The sequence below is a fragment of the Dysidea avara genome, chromosome 2, assembly GCF_963678975.1.
Source record: "Dysidea avara chromosome 2, odDysAvar1.4, whole genome shotgun sequence".
In the NCBI taxonomy this organism is placed as follows: Eukaryota; Metazoa; Porifera; class Demospongiae; order Dictyoceratida; family Dysideidae; genus Dysidea; species Dysidea avara.
Window position 1 is genome coordinate 25,914,401 of NC_089273.1, and position 21,978 is coordinate 25,936,378.

Genomic DNA, 21,978 nt, shown 5'->3' on the forward strand with positions numbered 1-21,978 from the left:
CCTTGGTGATTATTACATCATTCCTTCAGGGTTGTTTATCTACTAGCAATGCTTGTCTTATCTAGTATATTTGAACAATGACAAATTTCATTTTGATGAATTATAGTAAGCCTAGGTGTGCACTAATGGTTTGTCTGATGTGTCAACATGTATGCTTTACACACCTATTAATTTGGTCGCCAAATTCAGAAGTCTAATTTCAGTCAGACATGGTAATTGTATCTGATTGCTGAAATATAAATAAGGCAGCACTGAACTGCATGACAAACACTGGTACATATGTACATAGTTATAATATGCATGGCACAAATTTTTTTGTCACGATAATAGTCAATTAAAATCTTGTGATTGTACAATATCATGTGATGTTGTAAACCTAAAAGAAAAAGGAAACCTGTCACATGTAAAGTAGTATAATATTATACAAGTTATACAATAATATCTCTGCACAACTAACAGTACATTGTTAAATGTTTTAAACAAGGTTTAATATGGTTAACTAGTTGTATAAATAACTGATACTTCATCAACTACAAATCTCATTCAAAACAATTAAATAGTCCATAATACCTGTAATTAGGATGTTAAAAGGAAAGATGGGGGAAAGCACCAGAGAATAATTGGTCCTATGAACCTTAGTGACTGTTCTATTATATATCATCACCATCAAGAAATAAAACATACATGTAAAGGGATCTCTCACAGATTTAGGTCAGTATTTCCAAAAGCTATATTATGTCAACATAGATGGCTTTCATCTCTACCACTCAACTGTTAGCAAAAGTAATCATGAGCTTATTCTAAAGTATGTATTAGTACCATTCAGAACTACATACTCACATTTATGCTGTAAATTATTCACAACCACTCACATCTACGCTTTAAACAAAGCATAAAGCTATCTGGTTGCTGAAATGTACCTGAAATAAGTTTAGTGTAACGTACAGCTGTAGCTATCCAAACAAATTACTGCACTATGTCTATAGCTAGAAAGTACAGTGCATTATTATCTACTGTATAAGGAGCTGCCAAAAGGAAAGAAAGGAAGTTAAGAAAAATTATAAAGCCTGCATGTCTAAAAAAGCAATGAAGTAGTCAATGTATGGGCTTATATTATGTGAATGCAGTTGATTTGTCCAAACTAATGTTGGAGAAGAGCATTCACTGCTTGAAGTATCTTAGTTTACTACAGTGGTATATCCCCAGTACATGGAACAGTTAATTGTTTGTTATTTTAGTAGTTTTTCAGTAAACTCGCATTCACTGATGTTTTACTGAGAGTTTAAAACTTAGTAAAATAATTATGTTCCATATGCTTAAGTCTACTGACACTTTACTATCAGTATGTCTACAGTAAGGCATCTTAACAAATTAGTAAACTAAGAACCTTCAAGCAGTGATTTGTATAACTGAAAAATATGTAATAAGTAAACAGTCATTCATTTACTGTATACAGACTTTGGTCAATAATTACTCTAATACAACATATATACTACTGTATATGTTGTAGACAAAACACTCTAATTGGACAGTCGGTTTGGTGATTGACATTTCAGTAAGTTGATGTGTGAATGGATAATCAACCGTCTGTTATTATTAATTATATCAACAGGAGTGATATCTTCTTTGTGATATGTATAGCCTCAAGGTCACACAGTAGCAATGAATTATATACTATGAAGTGAGAATTAAAAAGAGCAATCACACAAAGACTGTATTATTTCTCTTGCAATTTATGTGTGTTTTATTATATCTTTGTTAGGACCAAAAACCTTTGCTTTGTGAGAATTATCATTAATTTTTAGGGTTGAAGCAATTTTACTCATGTAAAGTGCACATTATAAAATCTTGACTGTTCTATTAGAGTATTTCAATAAAAATTAATACTGGCATATCTCTTCTATATGATTATGAACATTTCAGCACATGCTATTATTATACTCACGTGTACGGTTGTTTATCTCCTATAATTTATGTCACCATGGTGTATCTTCTACTTCATAAGGTACTAGTATTAAAAATAATATAAGAAATAGAATGCGATGAAAAAAAATAAAGTATCAAGATTATGAGTCAAACAAGACAACATGTTAAACTGCTATATTCGCTCTATTTTCTGTAAATCTGCTCTAGTTGCTCTATCTATTCACTCTATTTGCTATTCGCTCTGTTCTAGATCTCTCAAAACTGCTCTATTCAACACACATAGGCAGGGAAATACAAGAAAAAATGAAATAACCAAAGAAATGTATGTAGTAAATATCACAGTAAATTTGATGTTGCAAATGCAACAGTAGAGCAGGTAAACTGGTAAAAAGTTCTAAACCATCAAGTATGGTGGAAAGTGTGAAAACATGAAAGTATATGTATTTAAAGTTTACATGTTCACTTTTAAGTCACACTTGACAGTCTCACATGGCCAAAATAACTTCCTCACTTAGCACACCATCACAGGTGTTGACGTAATAACATACAACTGTAAACAGTGTTGTACATGCTAGGGATCATGCAGGCTTGTACACACACCGGCCTTGACAAAGTAAATTGTATTCTTGATCTTTAGCCCTCGATGCCAGTAGAGTTGTTCTGTTGGCTCTATCACTTGTTTCTGTCCACTGAGCACCGTTGAGACCATATGATCACTTGTACACCAATAGTACATTAGCAACCATCTGCCTATTTCTGTGTATTATAAGACGAACAAATACAAAATTAATGTTCTTAAGCTGCAAACATGTAATTGACAAGGAGAAAATATCCTGACCTCCTGTAAGTTTTCAAGCGCTAATCGGATGGGTGTAGGTTCATGGCCACCCATGATTTTTTCCATTTTCCACCTTTTCAAACACACTTATGTAACAACTTTAAACCGGCTGCAAGACCAGGTGCCTTCAGCACTTGTGCTGTAAAGCCTTAATTTGGTTCCACATGGGGTACGTTGAGATACTAAGTCACTCTCTAGAGATCCTATGGATACGTATACATAAAATTGACAAGGAGAAAATGTCCTGACCGCCTGGCGGACTCCTGTAAGCTTTCAAGCATTAATCGGATGGCCACAGGTTCAAGACTGCACAGGTATAGTAATGATTTTTTCTCCTTTCTCCACTTTTTCAAACACACTTTATGTAACAGGCTGTAGGACCAGGTGTCCTACGGACCTTCAGCACTTGTGCTGTAAAGCCTTAATAAAAAAATTAAATAAACAAACACTGCTTCATAAGCCGGGATGGTGTGAAGAGCAGATTGGGGAGGTTCTTTGTGCATTTTGTTTCATACCAATTGCAACAAATTGAAGTTACAATAATCAATACTATGGTAAGCCTACAGGATTATCCTGCAGGCTTACTATACATTACATCACATGTTCAAGATAATATGTTACAGAGGACATTCATTGCAATTTCATCATGGTAGGCACATGCCAATGCTACAAAGGTCATATACTATGTGTACTAATTAGGCATCATGTGAATATAGCTTAGAAGTTCTAGAATATAAAAGCCACTGCCATTGTAAGAAGATTACTAGTAGTAACACTGAAAATCATGGACTATCAACTTGGTCTTATAAGAGTGTATCAGTGGATCTAAGTAAAGGTAGAGCTTATAGCCCCAGCACATGTCACATCACAAAACTGTGTGTTATTGTGTCCAATGTTTGTATATTGCTGCTACTACGTACACAATATATAACTGCTAAGTATTCAGCATAATAGCATTAGGAAGCACACTAGTTACTTAATGGATCTGACATCTGCTTAGCTAATTCCTTGACCTAGTAGACTACCGTCATGTACAGCCAGGCATTGACTCAATCATTAAACAAAATAATAGAATCTTTATGAACCGCAATATAATTTTGCCAAGTTTAAAAAGAAGTACTGCCTAGCTCTTGCTGAGCCATATTATGTATGCTGCAAACAAAGGTAGCTAATAAAAGTGTGTCTTATTACAGGTTGAACACAACAAAATGATAGAGGCATATAGCTAGTCAACCATAGCTAATAAACATTAACAGCAAACAATGAAAAATGAAATTACAACAGATGTTAGCTATTTAAGATATGTGCTGAGTCAGCATGTTTTTGATGACTTTATTATACGTAGATCAACCAGTGGGTAGACAATGTTATGCTGTTTTTGGTTTACCGCAAACATATTCACAGCACCATGTGGTCAAGCTAGACAATGTACAGGAGAAATTTTATATATGGCTTCGTATGTCTTGTTACACAACAGGATGGTTTTGGTGCTCAGAGATTTTCATTGGCTTCCTAATGGTGCAAATTTGAAATTCATAGCTTATTGCATTGGTGAGTTATTAAAGGGTCAACTCAGGTTCAAGTGAACAGGTACACATGCTATAGCTCTAGCCCAGGCTAGAAAGCACACCCAAGCTAGAAACCACTCTCCATGAACGGTTATGAACCATTCTACATCAACAGAAGTAGAGTGATCAAGACACACGGTAGTGTGTCGTGCGGCCCAAGAAGCCGGCGCGCAACCCCGTGAGTATATTGACAGGAAGAAAGAAAACGCAATTTTCGCACCTCCGTAGCTCTGTGCTGCCTTGATGAAACAAGACAAATTTTGCTGTGTAGATTCCCTCCACCTTCAGCACTCCACATTCCAAATTTGAGCGAAATCGCTTCAGGCATTCCTGAGATATGCGACTTCAAAAATTGGCTTAGTTTCTTCGTTTTTTTTTTCTTCTTATTTTTCTTCCTCTTTTCGCACACTTACAAAAACTGCTATAACATGCGAACGCGTTATCCGATTGCCTTGAAATTTGGCACACAGAAGGGGGGTATAAAGGCGCATCTCTGTACCAACTTTGGCTGGAATACCATAAACAGGCAAAGAGGTATGAGCGATTATGCACGAAAAATAACACCAATATGTTGTCACGCCTACAGGGTAAACCGCGTATGGGAAGAAGCTGAAAATCGGTGGGTGAATAGATTAACTATTGAACCTCAAACCTTTTGTGGTTTGAAAGAAATCGAGCTAAAAACCAGGAAGATACAGCGAAAAAATCAACAGTGTGTAACAATTACACAATCGAGATTAGCTAATTTTTAATTTTTTAATTTTATTATTATTATTATTATTATGCTTGCCACGCCTACCAGATAAACCACTTGGGGTAATGCTTTGAAAATCGCTGTACAGATGGAGTTATCATCTTAGAAAGGCTCTTCAATGGTGTAGAAGAATCAGACTTAAAGCCACGGAGTTCTAATACGAAATCCAACTTGGTGTAGCAAGTGCGAGATCGAGATACTCTAATAGAGCAGTCATCCTAATAGAGCAGTCACCCTGAACAGAATTCAAGAGATAAGTTAGAAATAAGTAACCTGTATAGAGATCAGCTACAAACAAATCACCCTGTAGAGAGTTCAGCTACAAACAATTCACCCTGTTCAGACATCAGTTAGAAGAAGTTTTCTTGTAGAGAGTTCAGTTACAAACAAATCACCCTGTTGAAAGATCAGCTAGAAGATGTCACCTTGTGGATAGAACAGTTACAAAGAAACCACCATGTAGAGAATTCAGCTACAAACTAGTGACCCTGTAGATACATCAGCTAGAAGAAGTTACCTTGTAGAGAGTTCAGCTACAAAGAAACCATTCTGTAAAGAGCTCAGCTGCAAACAAATCACCTATACAGAATTCAGCTGCAAACAAATCACCTGTAGAGAGTTCAGTTACAAACCAATCTCCCTGTAGAGAGATCAGCTAGAAGAAGTTACCTTGTAGATAGTTCAGCTACAAACAAATCATCCTGTAGAGAGATCAGCTAGAAGAAGTTACCTTGTAGAGAGTTCAGCTACAAAGAAACCATCATGTAGAGAATTCAGCTGCAAACAAATCATGTATAGAGAGTTCAGCTACAAAAAAATCTCCCTGTAGAGATATCAGCTAGAAGAAGTTTCCTTGTAGAGAGTTCTGCTACAAACAAATCACCCTGTAGAAAGATCAGCTAGAAGAAATCACCTTGTAGAGAGTTCAGCTTCAAAGAAACAATCATGTGAGAGTTCAGGTACAAACAAATTGTCCTGTAGAGAGATCAGCTAGAAGAAGTTACCTTGTAGAGAGTTCTGCTACAAACAAATCACCCTGTAGAAAGATCAGCTATAGAAGAAATCTCCTTGTAGAGAGTTCAGCTACAAAGAATCTATCATGTAGAGAGTTCAACTACAAACAAATCACCCTGTAGAAAGATCAGCTATAGAAGAAATCACCTTGTAGAGAGTTCAGCTACAAAGAAACCATCATGTAGAGAGTTAAGCTACAAACAAATCTCCCTGTAGGGAGATCAGCTAGAAGAAGTCACCTTGCAGGGAGTTCAGTTACAAAGAAATAAACCATGTAGAGAGTTCAGCTGCAAACAAATCACCTGTAGAGAGTTCAGCTAGAAACAAGTCACCCTGTAGAGAGATCAGCTAGAAACAAGTCACCTTGTAGAGAGTTCAGCTATAAGAAGTCACATTGTAGAGCTACAAAGAAACTACCATGTAGAGTTCAGCTGCAAACAAATCACCCTGTAGAGAACTCAGCTACAAACAAATCGCCCTGTAGAAAGATTAGCTAGAAGAAGTTACCTTATAGGGAGTTCAGCTATGAACAGATCACCCTGTAGAGAGTTCAGCTACAAACAAATCACCCTGTAGAGAGTTAAGTTACAAAGAAACCACCATGTAGAGAGTTCAGCTGCAAAAAAAATCAATCACTCTGTAGAGAGTTCAGCTAGAAGAAGTCACCTTGTAGAGAGTTAAGCTGCAAATAAATCACCCTGTAGAGAATTCAGCTACAAACAAATCACCCTGTAGAAAGATCGGCTAGAAGAAGTTACCTTGTAGAGAGTTCAGCTACAAAGAAACCACCATGTAGAGAGTTCAGCTGCAAACAAATCACCTGTAGAGACTTCAGCTAGAAACAAGTCACCCTGTAGAGAGTTCAGCTAGAAGAAGTCACATTGTAGAGAGTTCAGCTACAAAGAAACTACCACGTAGATAGTTCAGCTGCAAACAAATCATCCTGTAGAGAGTTCAGCTAGAACAAGTCACCTTTTAGAGAGTTCAGCTACAAAGCAACCACCATGTAAAGAGTTCAGCTGCAAAAAACTCAATCACCTTGTAGAAAGATCGGCTAGAAGAAGTTACCTTGTAGATAGTTCAGCTACAAAGAAACCACCATGTAGAGAGTTCAGCTGCAAACAAATCACCTGTAGAGAGTTCAGCTAGAAACAAGTCCCCCTGTAGAGAGTTCAGCTAGAAGAAGTCACACTGTAGAGAGTTCAGCTACAATGAAACTCCCATGTAGAGAGTTCAGCTGCAAACAAATCACCCTGTAGAGAACTCAGCTACAAACAAATATGCAGTGTAAAAAGATCAGCTAGAAGAAGTTACCTTGTAGAGAGTTCAGCTACAACGAAACCACCATGTAGAGAGTTCAGCTACAAACAAGTCACCCTGTAGAGAGATCAGCTAGAAACAAGTCACCTTGTAGAGAGTTCAGCTAGAAGAATTCACATTGTAGAGAGTTCAGCTACAAAGAAACCATTCTGTAAAGAGCTCAGCTGCAAACAAATCACTTGTACAGAATTCAGCTACAAACAAATCACCCTGTAGAGAGATCAGCAAGAAGAAATTACCTTGTAGATAGTTCAGTTACAAACAAATCACCCTGTAGAAAGATCAGTTAGAAGAAGTTACCTTGGAGAAAGTTCAGCTACAAAGAAACCATTTTGTAAAGAGCTCAGCTGCAAACAAATCACCTGTACAGAATTCAACTACGAACAAATCTCCCTGTAGAGAGATCAGCTAGAAGAAATTACCTTGTAGAGAGTTCAGCTACAAAGAAACCACCATGTAGAGAGTTCAGCTGCAAAGAAATCACCCTGTAGAAAATTCTGCCAGAAACAAATTGCCCTGTAGAAAGATCAGTTAGAAGAAGTTACCTTTTAGAGAGTTCAGCTACAAAGAAACCATTCTGTAAAGAGCTCGGCTGCAAACAAATCACCTATACAAAATTCAGCTACAAACACATCACCCTGTAGAGAGATCAGCTAGAAGAAGTTACCTTGTAGATCGTTCAGCTACAAACAATTCACCCTGTAGAGAGAGCAATTAGAAGAAGTCACCTTGTAGAGTGTTCAGTTACAAAGAAACCACCATGGAGATTTCTGTAATCAATATATGTGACCGGATTTGCGAAAAGGGGTCTTCCACACACATCCAATTCCGTAAACGTTGGAGACCATAACTCAGTGTTCAAGTAACATATTAACCTGAACATTTCACCATGTATACAGCTATAGTGGTGCTCACCACTGCCCAAATATCAAGGCAATAGCTCTTTCCAATCTGAAGTTATCAATTGTCAAAGTTGGCAAATTGGATGTGTGTGGAAGACCCCTTTTTGCAAATGCGGTCAAATATGTATTATACAGCAATGGCGGATCCAGGATGGGGCATTTGGGGCAAATGCCCCCCCCCCCCCCTCCTTTTGGGGCATCATACTTCTGATTAAATACTAAACTTTATGTCAGGGCTAGATCAACTAACTCATGAAAATGGTATGCACATTTATTACAAATTCACCTGAAATCAAAGCAAAACAAAGTGAAACTAGCTGTAAAATTAACCCCCAGCACCTTCGTGCGTAGTAAGCGCCTCTAGAAATAATTATAGTGTTGCTGTTGTTTAAGAGGTTCATAGCCTTTTACACAGCTTTTAAGACTCCACAACCATCTGAAAAAGCCAAAATGTCAAAAATCTACAGTGAGACACTACTAAGTGGTGATTATTTACAGCTTCAAAAAAACAGCAACTAACAAGAGAATCTGGCTCTCCCCAACCACCTACAACTTAGCCTGTTTGTGCCCCTCCCCTTGCCAGCTCCTGGATCCGCCCCTGTACAGTATATATAATTTGTACATTTCCTGATAAAATATTTAAAGTACATCTACTTCATCTTTTCTTCTTCCTGTAGTAAAGAAAAAAACGTAGGTTAAAAAAGTCCCAAAGCTGGTATACAATTACAAAAAGAAATGAAATCTAATCCAAAACAGCCAAGCTGTAAAAAAAAGTGTGCGGCCCTCAGAAAGGCTATGGTGAAAAAAGATGTGAAATCCAAGGTGGCGGCCAAGAAATGGCTGTGATGGTAGGTTAATGGTAAAAATTTTAATAATGACAATTTAGGTAAATTTTGTGAAGCGGCACAAATATTCACCTGAATTGTCTTTATTAAAATTTTTACCATTAACCTACCATCACAGCCATTTCTTGGCCGCCACCTTGGATTTCACATCTTTTTTCACCATAGCCTTTCTGAGGGCCGCACACTTTTTTTTACAGCTTGGCTGTTTTGGATTAGATAATAAATACACCACGATATTGATGATCTGTTAATTATGACATGCATTTATGTGTGAGGTGTCTTTAGCAGTTTTAACAGGCCAGGTGAAAGCTGTTTTGTGAGGTGGGCACTTAGTGGTAAAGTGTTTGAATGATCTCTGGTCTTGTAGCCATTAACAACTCTATAATTTTCAAAACATCACTGAACCAAGGGGCCATACCAGATCGACATATGAAAATATGTTCTCATCGTTCCAGTGTATGTATAAAAAAGGCATGCAGTAAGAAGGACCTTGCCAACTACCGTCCTGTATCACTAACATAATGTATAATCAAATCATGGAACAAACGCTGTATTGCTTTGCCAACTAAGTAGATCTAGTTTTCACTTGTGATAGCATATATATGATATTGTAATTGATGTTTTTTTTGTTCTATTGTTTCTGGTAACCTTCCTTACTAGTCTAGCAGTACTGTATGAATCAATCTATCAATCTAGCCTTTATTCTTCCTGGCCTGGTTTCTAGATTACAAACAGTGATTATATGCAAACTGGTGTCAAATATATGAGCGATTATTTATGTTGTTGCATATTAATGCCATACTTCATGGTATGAACCACCAACATGGGCTATCTTAAAGAGCAGTCCTATAAAGTTTCATGGTAGTCACTAATACTATGAATCATGCTCGAGTAACATGCGCAGAAAGAGATGGCATAAACACATTCAATGGAGACATTGGAAAACATTGTTTCACCATTTCACTGTTAAAATAAAGTACCCCACAGAAGCCATAAACTTAATTGCATAACTTGGCTGCTGATTGAAAAGGGACTATTTTTAGTTAAGTTGTTCAGATCCATTAGCCATATGCCATTATTAGTATGTAATATAATTACAGGATATGAAGTAATAGTGTTTTATTAGCTACTCTGCCGACTATTACAGTATAATATATAAAGGGAAGATATAAATTAAAGAAGTAACACACAAGTATGACTGGCAAAACAAGTGCAGTGGTATTCTTGCTGTATTTATTTGATAGCTTGCAACTCAGTGTTGTATGTGCTAGCAAACAAGAACAATCTGAGTACCAAGGCCGTGGTGGTGGTAACCTTACCAATAAACGTAAGTACAGCTGTATATACATCTATATAGCTACAACTTATATGCTATAATTAGAGTTCAGAAATTTCAAAACTGGTTAAAGAGGAAGTAGAAGAGAGTTATTTTTTGCCAGTGAAATGTAATAGAGCAGCCACACATTGACCAGTCGTAATATAGGGATCATAACATATAGTCAAGTACAGCTTACGTACATGTAGTGCAAGAGTGAGAGTTCTTGGAAATAATTATAATACTGTATGTAGCTACAGAATAGGTTCTTAACAAGTGCAGCTAAATTTATATGAATATAAAAACAAAATTGGTACATTTTACAGAAAATCCAGCTAGACACAGTATGTGTGTTGTTTAGAAACTTGAATCACTCAGTTGCTGTCACCTTCTATATACAGATGAATGGGACCTCTTACTTGGCTTAATATATATCACTTACAATCCATAATATAGAATGTAGTTACTGTACTTTATCTTGGAGAATATATATAGGCGTTGAATGCAATGAGATGATTAAGTAATTACCTGCATTAGACCTGGCATGATTTGTTGCATAGATGTTTGAGTTCGTAGTCTGTAAAATGTTACGATTCTTGGTCAAATTCAAGTCAAGACCCAAGACCACAATTAAGAGTACCTTTTCTGTGCAAAAAATAGCATTTCATAATACATACCAGGTAGGTCAATACCCCTCCTGTCTCAAATCAGTAAATCATTAACAGGCCATGATGATGCTCGCATGTCCACTTTAATAGGGTACATAGCACAAAATCCACACTGTTGCAAATAAAAGCACATCGGTGAGACATTTTGCAGGCACACTAGCGGTTGCACAAATATAAACCTTATTATCAATACTGTACCTTACAAATGCATTTCTCTACATGGAAATTAAAATTTAATCTTGTCTATTTTGATGTTTACGTTTAGGTACACAAGTGAGTGCAGATTTCTACTTTGGGTTCTTCCTTAATTTCGATGCTAACTACGATTCCTATTTGGGGGTGATTTTAACCACCAATGATCCTCAACCAGTTTCATACACTATTGAAGCTCCCGGAATAGGATATCATCACACTGGAGTTGTTACACACCAAAGGGAAACTACTGTGACTATACCTAGTCAAGCAGAAGTGTTGTCAATTCATGATCAAAACAAAGGCATCTACTTGACAACCAGCAGTGATAAAGTAACTGTGATTGCCCACAGCATGAAAAATAATGTATACAGAAACACTGACACATTCACAGTTTTACCAGTACCCAGACTGAATGCTGATAGGTATACCTATTATGCAATATCTTCACCAGAATCCAATGATGCTTATCTAAGCAGCATCTTGGTTGTTGGCACAGAGGACAATACAGTGATGAAGTTAACAGTCACACAGACAGTACAAGTCAACATGGAAGGTATCATTCACACTCTTGTTCCCGGCAGACAATACTCATTTGTGATAGCCAGACTACAAACTGTGTTTATCGGAGCACATGGTGACTTAAGTGGAACCAAAATTGTTACTGACAAGCTTGCATCTGTATTCAGCGGGAATCAAAAAGGCTTTCAACATGCTCCTAGCTACTTGGCAGAGCAGATTCCACCAACCATATTTTGGGATAAGGTTCATTACCTCTCGCCTGTTACTCACTACAATGGCAATAGCATCTTAAGAGTAGTGGCAGCATATGATTCTACCACTGTTGACATTTACTGCAATGGTAATACTAAAATTTCTGATATCATCAATGAAGGAAAACCTCTTACCAAATTGGTAACATCTCATGTGTTCTGTGCTATTCATTCCACCAAGGAGGTACTTGTGGCACAGTTTTTCAAGGGCAACACAAGCAATGGCTCATTTTTCACACTTGTACCAGGTGTAAATCATTACTTTAGTGATCCCCTCACTTCCACTAACTATGATTCCGACTTCTACTGGACATATGAACACAGCTTTATACTCATAGTGTTAGCAGAATACTACAAGCCTGAAATTATTCACTTGACAACTGGAGGAATCACTCGTACACTAAATGCTGATGGATGGGCATCAATTAAAGTTAATAATGTCACTGAAGCTTATGCTTTGCAGTACTTCGTTAAGTCTGGTCCATTCACCATCAAACATGATAATCCAGCTGCTCTGATGACAGTATTGATATTCGGCATGAGTTACAATGATGGATATAGTCACTGTGAAGGATTTAACCTTCAAATATTTCCAGGTACTCAATTTCATATTATTTTAAAATTCTACAACATGCACTTTGCTGAAGTTATGTAATTGTGTATTATACCAGCATGCTTTTATTAATGGCACTAAAGCAATAAAGAAACATAGTGGGAAACTGAGTCCGTACTTTGGCAAAGCCCTTTTCCAATAACCCCGCATGATGGATTGTTTAGTTAGCATGGAAAGAATAAAGGGCTTGCAAATACCAGTCTTGATGCTAGACTATAGCAGTCACATATACTGTATAATAATATTTGTTTAGACCTGTATATGCCACAGTAATGATATTAACCACATCAATTTTATATTCATATAGTGTAGGCTTTTAATGATTTTATTGTTTATGCATACTGCTACATAATATGCTTGTAACATATTATTAAACAGTTCCACCATTGTGTGATCCACTTGAGGATATTGACAATGGAAGAGCAACATGTTCACTAGGAGATGATGGAGTTCCTACTGAAGGGGATAGTTGTATGTATGAGTGTGATGATGGATTTATGTTGACTGGAAAAGTTACTGTTAGAGAATGCCAGAGTGATGAAAGCTGGAGTGGTTGTGAACCAAACTGTGAGAGAGGTAAATGCTTTAACTAAACTACTATAACTTTAACCAAAAAAATGGCTGAGATATGTTTAATTTCATGCAGCTAATGTGTAATCAAAATACCTACTGTAAATACATTGGTACTATCTTGTCATTAGGTGTACACACACACACATGCATGCACACCAAGTCCAAAACACGCACATAAAAGTGAGAACATCTCTTTCTAAAATTTTAAACTATATAAACATATGCACTGTATATTATATCGAAGCGCATGCAATCATTCAAATGCATTTCATTCACGGAAGAAGCTGGTCTTATCACCTTTACAGTGATGAATCATATTATCATAACTTTCATTTTAGCTCAAATATAATGTGATAATATTAATAAAAATAATGCTTGATGCATTTTGTATACATTTTAGTGCCATGCGAAGAACTTGAAGCTCCCGACAATGGAGCGATGACTTGCACTGGTGATCTTTATGAGGATATTTGTATCTTCCAATGTGACAATGGTTATGAGTTAACTGGTAGTGACAGTAGGACCTGTCAGAGTAATGCTAGATGGAGTGGTAGTGAGGCTGTGTGTTCACCAGGTATGTAGAGTTCTTTGTCCCTTAGTTAATTAGAGCTATGTATTAACATGGACAATGCAACGTTTTTGTTTACATGGTGAAGCAATATTAACAAGTGAATGGTGTTACAAAAATAACTAAAACTTGCCTCCCCTTGCTTTGAAAAAGTCCAACAAGTGTACATAATTAATACTACACAATAACTTGTGTCCATGTAACCTATTAACAAGGTGGATGGCTATTGGTTAGAGAGTATTTACATCATAAACTAGTGGCACCACTGTGCAGCAAAGTTTATTTCACTTGTTACTTAAAGTTTAATGAATTCCATTGCATCACGTTAATATGTGACTACGTAGGAAAGACTGGATCAGTGTGTTTATTGGAATAGAATATATTTATATACATTAAAAATAATACATCTCCTTGGCATCTCCTTGGAATTTCCTGAATGAAACTTTAATGAAAGTTTCAAAAATATGAACACAGATGTCATAGTTCATGTCGTATGTACCTGAGTTGAGTGTAGCACATTCCTAAATTTCAATTTCAGGAATCAAAATTTGTTATGACAATTTTGAATCTTATGCAATTTCATATATGTACACATTCATGTCATATGTACACACCAAACCCCAGGATAAAATATTCTAGTTTTATTCATGCTATTGTATACCCTTTTCACAATTATATGTACTTTACATATTTATTCCTATAGAATAGGCTATAAAATACATGCTCAATATACATGTGAACCAGATCCAGTCTTACAAAAAAATAAATCTCATAGCCTTTTCAGATATCTTACTGTAATTTGATGAATCATGACTTAATCTGCCTGTAATGAATGTGGCTGTACTGGAACAATTGCCGCATTATTGCTTTAAGTATTTCAAGCTGCTAAAGGTTTAAGTTTCTATATACTGTATGTACAAATGAGTTATGAGCTATTCTAATTGGATAGGCTCTATCACACTGGTTTTGTCAGACCGGGTCATGTATTATGTGTCTAAGATTAAAAAAACTGGGCATGTTGACAAAGAAAGGCTTTGCCATAAAATTTTTGAGAATAATTATAGCTAGACAAGTCCCGGTCTAGTCACACATGCCAAGGTTTAGTAGCTGAATTTATCATGTTTATATTTTACAGGTAAAACTGAAGGGTACCAACAAGAACTGTGAACACTAACGCACACAATAACTAAATAACATTTATTTACACTTAATACTCAGTCATTAGGCTTTTTAAATTTTGATATATCTGTAAAAATTCAATGTGGTAAGTAATGAAATTCCAGAGACACATTGATTAGTGCATGCTGTCTAACTTTGTGAAAAGTACAGGTAACTATCGCAAGGTTGAAGCAAATAGTAAAATGAACAGTTTAATAATTATAGCTATGAAAGCCAGTACAGTGGAACCTCGCTAATCCAGGAGGTCTGGTACACACCACTGTCCATATCTCAGAAATGTCTATAACTAAGAATTGCACATGCTGAGTGACTAACTTTTAACACAAGTAATTGCTATTAGCTAGTACTACGTATGTGCAATTTAGTGGGCAGAGGAGAAGTCACTATAGAGCATTCATAGTCACTCCCCTGGGCTGTAAAAATACATTATCACCTAGCAACCAAGTGGTAGTTATTATTAGTAGAATAAATAAGCAGGTACACAGCAACTTTTATAGTCTCCCTCCTTGTGCTTTCTTGCACCAAACTTCAATAAACTACAAGCAACATGATTAATTAGACAATGGAGGTGCCTGGATAGGTCTGAGGTTACACTGTAACCATAACAGTGGGATTTAGAAAAATTGAAGAAAATTTTAATCCCAGTGGGCTTAAGTGAATCTGAGAAGGGTTTTGTCTCCCTGATTCTTCTTGGGATTTTTAGAGTAATATTCACGTAAATAAAACAAACTGAGGATAACTCACATTATATTAAAACACAAAAACAGCCAGTATGTAATTAGAAAAACAAAGGCTATAATTTATATACGTTTTACATGCAGAAACTATTACTGCAAAGCAAGAGTGTGGGGAAGAATGGAATTCCATGGTACAGAAGTTATAATTATTTTTCTCACAATCAGAGTTCATTATAGTTTGGAAGCACACTCAGAGTCTAGTTGGATATTCAACCAGCAAAATCACTGCTGCAAGTAACACTTCAAGCTTCACTTGTACTTGACATTATCAACATCTATATCATCACCTATCAATATTTCTCTATCATCAGTAGAAATATATTATTATTAAAGCTTTACAGTGGCCAGCACTGAAGGTCTGACAGCAACATATGCTGCAGCCTCTCGATTACTTAACCTAACAAACTGGAACTGCAGACTTAAAGAAGACTACTTGGCCTAGCTAACAATAAGGTGAAACAGAAAAGGACCAAAGAAAGGAGAAAAAAAACTCCACCTCTACCAAATATGGTAGAGGAGGAGAGTTTGTATGATCACAAGCAAACTTGCAGCAGTGATTTTGTACAGGCCAAACTAGTAGTTACACACTCTGCCCCAAGAGTATTGTATGAACTCTTCATCGGATATACCCTGAGAAAATTTAGTTACACCAGCAGACTAGCCATGATTGAATCTGAGAACATTTTTTTAGTTATTCAAGTACATACTTTAACAAGTATGTGGCAACCTAGTTGGTTTCTCAGATAGAATATGTATGCTTAGTAGTCATGTTAAAAAATGGAATAAGGCAATATCATTATAATTCACAATGGAACATAACATCAGGTGAATGTTCTATTAGAGTAGTGACTGTTCTATTAGAATATGGTAAACTTGACACAAAAATGCTACTAGTGGAATAGACATTAACTTTCCTCAACTTAAGTCTCCTGTACTCTTCTATGATGCAGCTTACTTTTTGGTTTGACTTTAGTATATGCACCACATGTGTAATTAGCCTTTGGTCATAGATAGAATTAAAAAAAAAAGTTACTACAGAGCACACATATACAATTCAGGCATATTATGGTTTCCTGTCAGCTAATGGATGTTTAGTGATTTCATCCAACTCAATAACAATTATTTTGTTAAGCATGGCACTTAGCCAGGTGGTGTCCAGCTGTTATTAAAGCACAATAATAATATTACACATCCTGAATCATGGAATACCCAGTACATAGAACGTGCAGGTCTTCTTATTTGGCTGTAGCATGTATGGTGCACAAGTTGTAGAGTGTTGTGATTTAAGAGCATGAATGCTAGTGACTATAATTACTTTTTGGACAGTTGTAACTAGTTGCAGGATGTAACTATACAGTTTATATTACTTTACTTGAAAACTAATACATAACTACAAAAGAATAGCTGTCTATGCAATAATCCTTGATTTTAGAATCATGAACCTGTACTGACTTGTGTTGTATTGTACCTACTGTCTTAATGATGCAAGATATATTCAACTCAGCCCTACATAGCTTATAGATTTTTCATTTGTTTAGGCTTGTGTTTTTGAGTTATTTGTACAATGCATATAGTATTGGGCATAAGCTTGATGCCGTGGCAGTAAAATGTAGCAACTGTCTACCAACTGACCATTATAAGATCAGCAACGTGACAGAAAAGTAGACTTTTGTAACAAGTCTTATTGAGATCAAGTGGTCCATTTTTCTAATTCTGTGTTTGGGACCACTGAACAAGAGATGGTTATCTTACAAAAGAAGTGACTACTATGACACACGAGTTTCAGTGTATGTATTATATATTCTTTCTGTGACAATACTTAAAGCATACAACCATTAACTATAACACATGTAGCTATAGCCAGCTGTGTTGTTGTAAGCATTTCACGTTTTAGCAATTTTTTGCTTTTTATTTGTGTGTATGCATGTGGTTAAAGACCAAGTATACATAAATGCAGTTGCTTATACAACCAACTACAGGTAGGTAGAATAGCTATACTGTATACTTGCATAAATACATTATAATTGTGACTTGGCAAGTGAGAACATATAATCTGCATTGTTCATTATTACAAAGATATTCATGGCTGTAGTTACATTTCTACTTAAGTTGTTTACACGTCTGTCTACATAGTTAAGTGGCATATGCTCTTTACATTAACATGTTACTGTGTCTCATTCTAAGTGCAGCGGTTTCCTGTTTAATAGTGTAAAAATAATTTTAAAAAGTAAAACACTGATGTGAATAGAGATCGCTGAAAAAAGTAAAGAAACAAGGGTCAAACAAGCCAGCATGTTAAACACACAGAGATCTCTATTTGGAGTCAATGGATATGGTAGCTAGAGACTAATGAAAAGGCAGTAGTTTTATATCACCCGGTAAATCAGAGACAGATAAGTACTGAGAATGCTTCTGTATAAATGTTTATTTGAGTCCAAATAGAGATCTCTGTGTGTTTAACATGCTGGCTTGTTTGACTCTTGTTTCTTAACTTTTTCAGCAATCTCTATTCCTATGTTTTAAGTTTTAAAATTATTTTAACATTAGTTTGCTTAATTTTTATTAATCCATTTATGGATAGGTAGACATGATAATAAGAGGTGCTGGTGGTGCTTGATATTACACAGTGCTAAACATGTATATCAAGTTATAGTAGTCATGTAGCATGGCCTCTGAAGTAGTCACAATAAGTCAAGTACATAGTGGAACACAACAACATTGCTGCTCTGCTGTGAACTCAATATACTGTACATGTGGTTAAAATATAGGTAATGATATAAGGTTTCCAAATGAACATGTTAATGTGAATAGATTGGATACTTACGTTGGTTACCCTTGCAGAGACTAAGTCAGAAGATCAATGACAAAGTGAACCTACAAGAAGAAAATTTGCCTGAGAATTGATGTTATTATTACAATATGCCTTTAAAAACAGGTGATGGAGATGAACAAAATGGCATATTTAAAAAGCACTTTTATTCATTCCTTTGACTTCATATTTTCCATTGGACCTATACTTCTTTCAAATTAACTTCTAAAGCTTCTTTTGTGGTTTGGGAGCTTCCTAAGGTGGTGTTTAGGTGAGTGGTCTATTAGGATTTTGTCAAAAAATATAGGCAATCTCTACTATGAACCACGGTAGAACATGATAAAGAGTGGGGGTCAAAGATTAGGTAATGACATTTACAAAGTGGTGTTGAAAACATACAATAAGCATAAATCAGTATGCTTGTCGTCTGAAGTTTTTGGTTGCATGCCAACAAAAACAGTATAATAACAACTTCGATGCTCTGAGGTGGTGTTCCATGCTGTATGTAAGTTTAAATACACAAATAGTATACTTTAGTATGCACGGTATTATTTTAGTATCTAATAGCAATTCATATGTGCAGTGTGTATAATGCAGTATATACATTTCTACCAATGGTCATACCAGTATTACCTTAACAACTCTAATGTGTGACACATAGTGCAACACATCCATTGTAACAGAGCAAAATAGTGGGCGCAGGTCAATGAATTTTGATATGTCTACCCACAACATACTGTACATGCTCATTATTTCTTTACAGCATATTCATGTCAAGGTGCTTGTGCTTCTGTGTGTTATTACACTTGCAACAGCCACTTTACTATAAGAAACTATAGTCCCTCCCCAGTATTTGAAGTTTCCGAAAAACTTGCCAACGGCTCATCAGACAATAAATGAAATAGTATGTATGCTCATGATGAAGAAAGAATGACCAATGCAAACTTCAGACCTTCTTTAGCTATAGTAGGTGCTTTGCAAAAAGCACATAGTTACAAAAAGTACATGTAGCGCTGCTAGACAACTAAACACACCTTAGAGGAATGGTGTACTCTGTTAGCTAGCTATAGATTTGATTTGATTTATATATTTAACCTCAGAGCAATCGGCTACAGCTGTTCTTCCTTGCCCGGAGGGACACATTACAATACATAGATAGTACACACAAAACTAAAACAAAGCAAGGTATAACCGATACAAAGACAACCAAAGTAAACAACTTACAACACACACAAAAACAGGCATATAATTACAATCATATTAATATTATCAAAGGAGTGAGTTACAGTGCTGCTTAAGGACATCCACGTACTCATAAAATGGAGAATTACAGTAATACAGTCAGTTACAGATGATGGTAGCTAATGCATTCCACCATTGAATGGTTTTATAACGAAAAAAACGTTGAGTAAAGCATAAGCGGAACATAGGTATTTTCGCAAAATATACTGGTGTCCTTATATTATAAGTAGTTCCACCGAAAACAATTCGTGGTTCAAGTGGAATACATGGTACTGCATGGTGGTACATTAAACACAGCCGGTGATTGAATAAAATAAGGCAGTGGCAACCATTGTAATCTATAGCTAGCGCATGCACCATAAGTCTTGTAACAGTACATGTGGTAAATAAGCACCAATGAGCAGCAAGAGTAGAAACGTTTGTACAGCACAAAAGTTAATAGTTTTTTGTTTATTTTTTTGCGGCGGGGCCGCCAAGTAACGTACGACATTTATACTGACTATGCAGTATATGGTTTATGGATTTGCTGTGCAACTCGTTTAGCAAGGAGTGCTGGAAGGATTATGAGGAGTAAAGATACTCTTTTCTTATTAGTAAGTGTTAGAAAGTGTTTCTGGTGTCCTACCAACTGCCTATTTTTGGTCACCCATAGTCAGTGTTTTTGCCAACCGCAAATCTATACCACGCTAGTCACATACCTTGTATTACTGATTGTTTACAACACAACCTAGTCTACCAGCAGTAGTCTGGCTTACTGTTAAGTGTTCACCTTCGCCCGTTATCTCATCGAAGAAAGGTCAAATGCAAACATGATTAATTGGTCAGATTGACGTCAGTTGCTAATTACTTCCGTCTGGATTTTAATGTTTTATCAAGCAGTGCAAATAGGATGTTCGTGTGTAATGCTTTTGTCATACAGATGTTCTGGGAGTCAGCTACTATAGTCTACGATAGACATAACATTTTTGCATGCAGTTAGCTATTTCCAAACTTTTAAACTCGCTTTTAAAGATAGCTACTATAGTTTAAAGGTTCAGAATGCTGTTCCTTAAATGAATTTAGAGCCCTTCATATTATTATTATTATTATTTAATGGGCTTGAAGATTAAGGCTAGGCCGCAGGCCTTTGTAGGTGCCCATATCTAGATTGCTTCCAAAAATTGTCCAAGCGCTGCTTGAAGGTTTCAACTGTTGGTGCTGAAATGATGAAGTCAGGTCAGTAAGGAATTCCATAAATTGACTACACATATTTAATCAGGGCAGATTCTATGCTACACACCGCCCATAATAATGACACGTAACAAGAGTCAAAGTAATAGCACTGTTGCTTGGGTCATAATATAATAGTTAATGTTGATGATATGTGTGTTGTAGGCACCATATGGTTATGAGACTGTACAGATGCAGATAATTTATTTAAAATCACCAGACATCCATTAGCTTAGAGGAAACTGGATATAGTGTAAATTGTATCAACCAATTGTAGCTATGGTTACTAATGTACATGAGATAATTTCTATGTGAGATATGTACAAATTGTGTTATCAGTTGTGTATGCATATTACATGACTGGATCTGCAAAAAAGGGACTTCCTTTCTAATTGCATGTGCATAACTTGACTTGTGAATAAGGAAGGTATCAGCTTAAAAATTTAATACAATATATCCCTAACATACCACTATTGATAGGTACGTCTAAATTTGCTGGTGATAGGTTGAAGATATGAGGATTTATGGTTAGTCAATTTGGAAAATTTGGAAGGCTAAAAGACCCCTAGACACATAATTTGTAATAGTTAGACACTCGTAATAGGTATCTTAGAGGATTTATAAACCTGAGGTGATGTTACAGCTAAGTTAATTATCGATGGTTTTTAATCCTCAAAGATGCTATTACAAATGTCTAAGACAATGGTATAGAAGCAGTGAGTTGGCATAGATAGAGAGATCCAATCATAAACACTGGGGACATTTCAGCGAGCAAAGATTTGAGGTCACGACTAACTATGGAGCAACTGTGTAAAGTTGATAAAATTGGAGATGCATAATATGTGAATAGGCAGTGTCGACATGCCTGTCTAGGGCATGATGTAAAAAAGGAGGCCACAAACTGAATTCTGAATAGATTTTTCAAGCTACCAC

At 36.1% G+C, this 21,978-nt stretch overlaps 1 protein-coding gene and 1 long non-coding RNA gene across 3 annotated transcripts; one reads left to right on the plus strand and one right to left on the minus strand.

Moving 5' to 3' along the window:
- Positions 1-226: 226 nt before the first annotated feature.
- On the minus strand, positions 227-20,645 carry LOC136246954 (uncharacterized). 2 transcript variants are annotated; one of them, XR_010696941.1, is made up of 5 exons: positions 20,592-20,645; positions 18,610-18,659; positions 1,946-2,008; positions 841-920; positions 227-376 (listed from the first exon to the last, which is right to left on the minus strand). It is a non-coding gene; the product is annotated as an uncharacterized lncRNA (long non-coding RNA). The 2 variants fall into 2 exon arrangements; XR_010696942.1 differs by having other exon boundaries at positions 20,535-20,645.
- On the plus strand, positions 3,474-15,171 carry LOC136246953 (uncharacterized). The gene is made up of 6 exons (XM_066038555.1): positions 3,474-3,599; positions 10,268-10,494; positions 11,416-12,711; positions 13,107-13,304; positions 13,702-13,875; positions 15,005-15,171. Exons 2-6 carry the CDS (start codon positions 10,362-10,364, stop codon positions 15,034-15,036), a joined length of 1,833 nt encoding a protein of 610 aa, XP_065894627.1. The 5' UTR covers positions 3,474-3,599; positions 10,268-10,361; the 3' UTR covers positions 15,037-15,171.
- Positions 20,646-21,978: the final 1,333 nt, after the last annotated feature.

Excerpts from the sequence above, each read along its gene's own strand:
- LOC136246953 (XM_066038555.1), top strand. The coding sequence starts at position 10,362 with ATGACTGGCAAAACAAGTGCAGTGGTATTCTTGCTGTATTTATTTGAT. Across the intron at positions 10,495-11,415 it reads TGGTAACCTTACCAATAAAC|GTACACAAGTGAGTGCAGAT; the intron begins GTAAGTACAGCT and ends GTTTACGTTTAG. Across the intron at positions 12,712-13,106 it reads TAACCTTCAAATATTTCCAG|TTCCACCATTGTGTGATCCA; the intron begins GTACTCAATTTC and ends ATTATTAAACAG.